Source organism: Myotis lucifugus, unplaced genomic scaffold, assembly GCF_000147115.1.
Source record: "Myotis lucifugus unplaced genomic scaffold, Myoluc2.0 scaffold_80, whole genome shotgun sequence".
NCBI lineage: Eukaryota > Metazoa > Chordata > Mammalia > Chiroptera > Vespertilionidae > Myotis > Myotis lucifugus.
This window is the reverse complement of record NW_005871128.1, coordinates 1,319,191-1,328,715: the sequence shown is the minus strand read 5'-3', so window position 1 is coordinate 1,328,715 and position 9,525 is coordinate 1,319,191. Positions and strand designations below refer to the sequence as shown.

At 35.8% G+C, this 9,525-nt stretch overlaps 1 protein-coding gene across 1 annotated transcript in view; it reads right to left on the bottom strand.

Annotated features, from left to right (window-relative positions):
- Positions 1–4,236: 4,236 nt before the first annotated feature.
- HCRTR2 (hypocretin receptor 2) overlaps positions 4,237–9,525 on the bottom strand; it is a gene marked incomplete at its 5' end in the record, with an annotated part of 93,102 nt that continues 87,813 nt past the window's right edge. The window contains 3 exons of the mRNA XM_006090729.3: positions 4,237–4,625; positions 6,683–6,804; positions 8,480–8,700. Coding sequence (XP_006090791.1) covers positions 4,396–4,625; positions 6,683–6,804; positions 8,480–8,700 — 573 coding nt within the window. The remainder of the gene's footprint in view (positions 4,626–6,682; positions 6,805–8,479; positions 8,701–9,525) is intronic.

Below are 9,525 nucleotides of genomic sequence, written 5' to 3'. Positions count from 1 at the left end.
ATATAATGACCAAGAAAAATAAATTACTTAATTATGTAAATGCTATACTTACTATTCTAATAATAAATTAAAAATCACAAGGTCATCATTTTCTCTAAGTCTCTTGACTCAGATAAAAGGTCCAAAATTTAATGATCTATATACGTATGTGGATTTACATAATTTTTATGAAGTATTTCTATATTAATCTTAACCATCTTTATTACAGTTCCTGCTCTTAAAACAACATTAAAAACCTTTTATATCATGATTATCCCTGGTTGTATAACCTTATTGAGAAAAATATTTGGTTATTAAGTACTGTACCAGAGGGCTTAATTTAATCCTTAACTGCAAAGATTTGACACTAGTTATGAGTGAATATCCAACTTATCAAATCAACAACAAGGTTTTTCATACAATACAGAGGACAGTGTGAATGTGATTATTGAATTCTCAATATGGTTTTTACTTAAAAATTACATAACAAGCATCCTTCACAGTAGTTGGTGTGCTATCACATTGGATTTAATAAAAAAAATTCTTCATGAAGACACAGTAAATCAGGCATAAAGACCTTTAAGTGTATAAGATAATTATTAAACAAGTGACGTTACACACATGGGACACAACAATTAGAGAAATACATTTCTTGGAAAATTAAAGACACTCTAACTCCAAAGCTTGTAAAGAAAATGTAAGATAATAGAAATACGTGGCTTTTTGCCCCCTCTTTAATTGCAATAATCTCTAGAAAACAATCCCTTTGAATTTGGGGAGATGACAGTGTTTTTCATGCCATGGCAGTTCGTTTTCTGTGGTACATAAAGTAATAGAAGAGACTTACTAGTATATTACTAGTATTTCCTTTGTTTACATACGGTCTTTTTAAAAAATCTATTATTTTGCTTCATGCCATTTGAAAACTAATTTTGTGCATGACCTAATTGAATGTACTCTTCTTTTGACTTGAAACTTATAAGAAGTAGAAAAGTCATCTGTTATAAAATTAACTAGAATTGAAAAGCTTTCTAAATTGTAATGACCATTCAGATTTTTTGAAATGCAAGTGATTACTATTATGCTTTATATCAAGTGAAACATTCTATTTTTACACTAGTATTAAAATAATAATAGCCCTCCTCATGATTTGTGACCAGTAAGTATCTTCGGATTTTGTCATTCTGATATTTCAGGTTTATGTATATCCAAATTATGTTTATAGGCATATTTACCTGTATCTTTATTAAAACAATGTACACTGAGAATGAAATTCAATATAATTGTGCGTAACACATTTGCAATTAACCCATCAATGATTTCTAACAGTTATTTAATATCCAAGAAATGCCCCAAGTCCTATTTTGCCAAGAATAAATTCACCTATTAAACTTTTCATGGGTTTGCAGGAATTCAGAAACAATAAAAATCAAATGGATTCATACTAGATAAAATTGTCTCGTTCTATCGATAACAAATTTCAGTAACATTAATGACATTTTACATTAAACCTTTGAAATATAAAAAAGATACATATTTTATGTATAGCATAAAACAGTCACAACACATTCTTCTCATAAGACATCTTCTCATTTGTGTTATTAGCACATAATGAGGTAAGGAGTTGACCCTTTGTTCCATAAATTGGCAGGTTTGGGGAACACCTATTTCTTTAATTTGTTCCATTAAGGTAACCATTAAGATAAGAGGATTTAAATCCAGACCTCTTAGAAGGATTTGTATATGAATGTATTGAGAGCAATGTGCACAGTCTATTATTCAACTCTCTCAGTTTCTCATAAAAATTGATGTTTGATTGCTTTTCTTCCCAGGTAATATTTATTCTTAGAAACTACTTCCAAAATGTAGCCTTAATAACTTAGTGTAAAAAAGTTGGAAATGGGAAGTGTTTTTACTAGAAACTCGCCATCCAGGTAGCCATAAAGCACACATGGGCTATAAAATCAGTCTTTTTTCACACTGCACTTGTAGCTCAGGGACAATTGTTTCATAAACTGTAATCTCTTGAACTGAGATGACATTGGGTGACATTCAACACTGGTACTCAGCCTCTTCTTTCAGACCTCCAAGCAGGCTGGCAGTGGTCCCTACTGTAGATAGCTGTGCAGTAAAACACTTTCTATCACATGGGATGATAAATAGGTGCCAGGTAGTATTATTTGGAGCAGTGATTTGGTTCTCAGATTTTAGGATGCTTCAGAATCACCTGTAGGGCTTGTTAACACACAGATTTCTGATACCACCTTCAAAAGTTTATGATTCAGCAGATCTAGGATAGGGTGAAAATTTGCATGTCTAATAAAATCTCAGGTGATGCTGATGCTGATATTTCAGGAACCACACATGGAGAATCACTGATTTAGAACAAAGGAATTCTAACTTCTGAGTCTGTCCTTGGCACACAACCACAGAACTATGATTTCTCTCTCTCTCTCTCTCTCTCTCTCTCTCTCATTCCTCTCATTCTTAAATGATAAACAACAACAAAAAAACTAGATATATTAGGGTCTAAAGATTTACCTCTTACTCTGAGATTTTACGTAGCTATTAAGGCATGTTATCAATAGTATCTGAAGTTATCTTCAAACTATTTAAAGTGCTAGCTTCTTTCACAATCTGAAAATTACAACTCCCCTTTCATGCAGCATAAATAAGAAAAAAGTTCTCAAATGTACAAAGGGAGAAAGAGGAGTTACAATACTTTATTTTATTGATATTGTTTTGCTAACTAGTAATATAATTTCAATAAACCTCACGTGAGAGTAGTTTTGCTTTAAGTAGTAAAAAGCACAAGGTAGTCCCCGATTCTAAAATTTGAAAATGACTCGTGTATAATTTGGTTGTATTACTTCTTTCGAAAAGTGATGAGTTGGGTAAAAGCAAGAAAAGAAGAGGATAATTTTTATCTTGTATGGAAATCTTTCTTAAATATTATTGTCCATATTTTTGTTTCAATAAATAAGAACACCCGCTCTTATATGAGAAGAGCAAGTTTTTACGAAAAGGTTTTTTACTTTCCATTTAATTTTGAAGTGAATTTTGAATCAGAAAAATAAATTTGAACTATTCAGTGCTTTGAACCCCAGAGCTTACATTTGTACAAAATATACTGCGCTCCTATCCGTCGGTGTGTAGGTTAAGAGCAAGCCCCTCCATTAGTCTAATCACCTGGCTTTCAGCCGCAGGCCTAGAGGCATTCACTGACATCAACAATGTCGCTGTAATTAAATAGAAACAAAAACAGTGCCAACCTTGGTAGGAACAGCATCCTGGGTGTCGCTGCTCTGTTGGTGTGGGAACCTGTCCCCCAGGACGCTTTGCTGCCTTGCGGACTGGATCAGCCTGCTCCCTCAGGAGACCTGAGCGCTTTTAAAGGCACATTTATATCCACCCCCACCTCATTCCCTCGCACACAGCGCAGCTGGTGCTTTCTGGTAGGTGTTTGATCAATGTTTACGGGATTTAAACAAAGGCAAATGTTTACCATCAATTCTTCATGGCATTAACCTGTGCGATAGGGAAGCCAGCTGGGATGTAGTGGTCCACTGCTTTTCTTTGCAAATTGCATTCCTCATGGAATCCACCAAGGCTGACTACATCATTTTCACTGGTTAGAAGAGTACAATGATGTGACTTTACCTTACTCTTAAATGTTGAAGTCTTAGAGATGGAAATTACTATGTATTCATAGTTACTCCAAAATCTTTATTCTAACACTGTGTCTTACTGGCCGTTATGTTGAGATGAGAAACGTTAGCAATGGTAAAGTTACAAACCTGAGAAAATTGTGTTACTGAGTGATAGAATTCATGAAACATAAAGTTTAATAGTATTACTTTTATGTAGTTTTGGAAGGTAGCTTTTGAGTTATCTAATATAATATGCTATTCTGTAAATAAATATTCTCTCAGATGTCACATCAGAATGACAGTCCCTTGTGATTCTTTTTTTTCTTTTTTTTTTTGAAACAATGAAGTCAACTACCATGTCTTTAATTCAGTTAGTCATTGCTACTTCTTTTAGTTGCCGAAAGGAAATTCCAGGAGAACTTTGGGTCATTTTTAGCAACCAGTTTGAATGTGAAATTGAAATAATTCGAATTGGAAATACTTAAGCATTTAATTCACACAAAGCATAATACAGAAAACTAAAAGTGAAATAGCCTGAAATTAATTCAGTTGCAAGTTAAACATCTAACATATTTAAATCAATCGTTGAGAACTTAGTTTAAACTGACTTTTATTTCCAAAGAGCAATAGGTTTTTCTTTTGCAAAAAATGGGTCCACAAAGTAATTTTAGCTTCAGATGGGTCAGATCATAAAATTTCCGTGAACAGAGATTTCAAAAAAAAGGAATCATTTTACTCAGGCATCCTTGTCATGTAAATCAATATTCTACCAGTTTTGAAGCAGCCCGGCCCCATTGGCTGCTGGGAGTGTGCTTATGCTGGTGAGCACGACTTGCTCCGAGAGTTTTGATATGTTATCAAAGTTGCTGATCTGGGTGGTCAGAGACTTTCTGCTCTCTGTGCTGGTCCGCCCCCTGGCGAGCCGATCCTCCTGGCGATGGTGAACGCCCATGCAACAGCATGAAAATGCAGCTTTAAATTCCTCTCGAAATTTTCCTGGCAAACGGGGGAGAATGAAAGGAAAAAGAATTGTGCGTAAATATGCCTTAACAAATCATGAGTAGGGTACAAGTGAGTGGCTCCCTTGAGCCAAACTAACAATGAGGTGCCACATTTTGCAAAGATGGGGAAAATAGGAAAAGGAAATTGCGTTATGGGAAGCATGGTAGACTCTTGAAACAATGAGGTATTTTCGTAAAATAATGAGACTGCTTTTCATGCTTGTATTTGGGGTCTGTCTCATTCCTTGTCTATTTGTGAGTGTGTGTTATTTTTAAGTAGTTAACTATAATAAAAGTGATCATCAGTAGAAGAATGTCCAGAAATACTTAATAATTTCAAAAATGATAAAACTTAGGTTGCACACAGCTGAAACTACACAGACTTACCCCTTTTACTCAGAAGAAACTGTTCTACTGAAACAATCAATTGAACAAAATATCTAGAAAAATATCTTAAAAGATCTACAAAGTCTAAAGTTTTATAATCTGCAGAGGCAGAACAACATTTAAAAAACACACATACCAACTTTAGAAGTTATTCCTTGTCTTTAAATTACTGACACGGAATTGGAGAGGTAGGAAAATGAAACAATAACCTTTTTCAGGGTAAATGGCAGTGTTGGGAATTATAATTTATTTTTTCTGAGCCTCAATTACCAAATTGGGTTATTGAGTGATTAAATGTGAAGATGAAGGTTAAGGGATAACACAACAGCAGGAACATAAGTCCCCAGTGATTATCAGCTCACTCTTAACCACATAATAGCATTTTGACTTGTTCTGTGGCTTCTGTTTCAAACATTTCCCCTTACAACCTCCTAATAGGTTTTACCTGCTTAGTGCAAGGCTCAGCGCTTTAGGCATCCCTAACCCCTTGCCAACTGCTTCCTCACTGCTTTCTGTGTCACAGTTCCACTCGCCCCTTCTCCCTTCGAACAGCGCGGAGCAGTCTTATCTGGTTGTCTCAGACCGAATGTAGTTTTTGTTTTGGAAACTGGAATTGGGTGTGGCAGGGAAGGCAATGAAAAGGGGCTCCTGGACACAAAACAAGCCTCCCACACATACCACCTGATTTTCTGAAAGCTGAACTAAAACAGATAACACATATATAGGGTATGTGCAATGTTTGAATAAAAAGTTATTTTTAAAGAATCTTATTGACTGCTTTTTTATTTTTATAACCCAGAAGGCCAAATATGAAGTTACAAAATGCACATACTTTATTAAGTGTGCAATAAAGTAAATCGCTTATCGCTCCATATATAATTATCAGATATTTGGAAGCAGAAATGAAAAAGAAATAGCCAACCAGTTATAGAATGAGACAATGTAAAGATGTAGCTAATTGGAACACAGTTCTAAAAGTCAATCAGACAAAATGTTTGAAAATAAAACAATAATTAGCTAAATAATTTTAACCATTGTATGGATTCATAAACAGGTTAAATAAGTTACAGATGTGTGTGTGTGTGTGTGTGTGTGTGTGTGTGCGTGCGTGCGTGCACGAGCGCCACTTAGCTTAGGTGTTATTTAGGAGGAATATCATTTTTTGTGGTCAGTGAGGAATCTTGAAAAAAACCCAAGAGATGTTACACACAAGATTAATGTGAATAGAAAAGTTCCTAAAAGTGAAAGGGTTCCAATTCAGTCTCAATTAGGCTACAAATGTTGGGCAAGGAGATAATGTAACATGGCTATTTTATTTTCAGATAAACTTATTTTACATTTTTAGAAATTAACGTTTAATGTAGGACAAGCAAGATTCTGTGGTATTCAGGTCTCACAATTTTCACTTTCTTCCTATTTCAACATTTCTTCTAAATTTTATGGGGGAGGGGAATCCCTTAGATAATTTTTTTCTGTTGATCTAGGTAATGTGTTCCTGCTCATAAGGAGAAAACCTCAAGAAAAATCACATCAGTAAAAAAAAAATCTCACTGTATAGCACCTAAGCTCTTCATCTAGTTCAAGAGTGTTCACAACCTCTGGTCATTGGTCCCTCACCCTTGGTTAGAACTATGGCTTAAATAGAAGAAACAGTTGAAAACTTACCACTGAGAAAATTATAAATAATTGGGTTCACAGCACTATTGGCATATACAAGCCAGTGTGAAAATGTAAACCAGGCATACACAGTCTCTCTGTCTTCTGCGTGAGTAAACATCCCAAATACTCTGTAAGCAAAGAAAGGACAACAGGAAATCTAGTGTGATTCTGGTGAGTATCTTTTCAATAATTACGCTATGCAAGAGCAAACAAAGAGATACACATTTGAAGAAAATGTGTGTGCTAAAGAGAACAATGATTTTTGAGGTTATTTATTTATTTATTATGTGGAAAAAAACAGAATGCTCAAAAAATTGAAAATATTTTAAACTAAACATGGACTTTCTCCTTAGAAAGCAATTTCCTTTCCTTGAAAAGGAAGGTATTTAAGTTGGAAGAATAAGAGAAATATTGTGGACGTGTAGGTATTTGGAAGTAGCTTAAGGAAAGTACAAGTGCTGAGATGCAGGAAATCCAAATGAGCATTCCAGAGAGCAGTAAATCTAATTTTCATTGAATTTAGATGGACTAAAATAAAAGTACAAAAAAAAAAGAAAGAAAGAAAAAAGCAAGGAGAAAATTCATCCAGTTTCACAGCATATTTACAAAGTTCTTAGGGGCTGAAAACGTCATTTGGCAAAAGATCACAATAAATGTGTATAGGATTGCTATGGGCAAGAAAAAATAAGAAGGAAAATATGGAAAGATATGGAGAGTCAAGTCGCTCATTTATTTGTGAGCCAGTATATGTCTCAAGGACCCAGGCGGCTGAAATCTTTTACATTTCACACTGTGCCTGCAGTTAATAATGTTACTAAACAAAAGTGCATTTTCCACTTTTCCGCCATTGAAAAAGCCACAAAGCAATCAATAAAAGGGCCAAAGAGAATGAGAAATCTTTGCAGCTGATTCTACCACCTTTTGTCTGTGCGACTCCAGCCAAAGCTCTCTCCAGAGTCCCCAGCTGCGAGGAACATGATATTGACCCTGAATCGGGGAAAAGTGAGAGCAGCAAACCTAGTTGTAGTTCTAAGTCTATTACAAACAGAATTAGAATTACTTTGGGACCAGTCTACGTGCAGCGGTTCTGATGATTCCCAATAAAGTTGGCTGGCCATGAAGTTCAAGTGTACCATTCATTGCTCCTGCATCGGCTGTGTTTGCGTTGATCAATTGTGTTAACTGAAATGCGTCTGCAATGTAACACATGACAGACTTTCTCTGGCTGAAAAATTTTGAACTGATTTTTTAAAAATTAATATTCACCCTGAGCTTGATTCAATGACTTTAGGAAATGGATTTTCTTTCTTTCTGTTTAAACGTTCAAACACAGTATGTGTCATGAGTTCATTTTTGTGTGCATGTGCTCACAAATATACTTTTAAGCATAACTAGAATGCTAACAAAACATTCTTATCTCTTTTTTAGACTTGAGATGGAATTCTGTCACAATTCCCCATGTCTTTGAAAACTTTGGAAAATCCATTTGTTCTGATCAAAAGAGAACTCCCCGCTGTAAATGAGTTCTTTTGCATTAGACCTTTTTTTCTGCAATTAGATTGAAGAGATCAGGGAACCTCTGCTTTGTGTCTGCCATTCAACAGAGAATTTGCATGGACAAGAGCATTTACAGTCTGAGCACGCCAAATGGATGTTTGCCTTACCTGCTGGTAACAGCAATACAGTTATCAAGCCTGACAAGCTATCTACGCAGAGGGCTTCCGTTTTTCTCTTTAAAAAAGAAGTTCTTAAGAAGCAAGAAATGACAGGTCACTTTATTTTCAAATAATAGGTAAACTTTACCTCTTTAGCACGTTGAGGATGCTAATTGGTAGATAGCAAATTGCAAACACCAAAAGCACCACCATCAGCATCCGGGCTGTTTTTCGTCTGGCTCGGATCTGCTTTATTTCAGCAGCCACGGCGCTAATCCTGGACTTGGTCTGCTGTCCTGACCCTCGAGGCTGTGAAACAGGCTGCAGGGGCTTCCATTTCCTCTGAACCACAGATGATGTGCCAGGGATCTGAAAGAAGTGGAGACCCTCTATTGCTATCTGACTTCGGAAAGTTCCACTTTGGAGAAGTAATTATACGACACAGTAAGGAGGAGCGTGTCCCAGACACCCGTGGTCTGAGAGGTTCAAGAGCCTGTTTCCCTAGAATGTTTGAATGGAGCATGTTCTTGAATAATGCGTCCAAGTGCCAAATAGGAGTTCAAATGGGAAAAAAAAATGTGGAAACACCACACATTTGTCAAGGTCTAAAAAGAGCTACAAATGGAAAAGCTATCTCTTTATTAAAAGAGAAGTCATATATCCAGACAATGGAATATTATTCAATGCTATAAAGAAATCAGCTATCGCCCTAGCTGGTTTGGCTCAGTGGATAGAGCATGGGCTTGCAGACTGAAGGGTCCCAGGTTCGATTTGGGCCCAGGGGCACATGCTCGGGTTGCAGGCTTGAAACCCCCCCCGACTCCCAGTAGGGGGCGTGCAGAAGGCTGCCGATCAATGATTCTCTCTCATCATTGAGGTTTCTATCTCTCCCTCTCCCTTCCTCTCTGAAATCAATACAAATATATTTTTTAAAAAGGAAATCAGCTATCAAGCTATAAAAAAGAGAAACGTTAAATGCATATTACTTAAAGAAGCCAATCTAAAATTGCTACATATATGATACAATTACAATACACCTTGGAAAAGATAAAACTATGAATACACTAAAAAAGTCAGTTATTGGCTAAAGGGGGAAGGGATGAATAGGCAAGTATAGAGGATTTTTAAGACAGTGAAAATACTCTGTATAATACCATAATAATGGACACATGTCATTATATATTATACAATGTA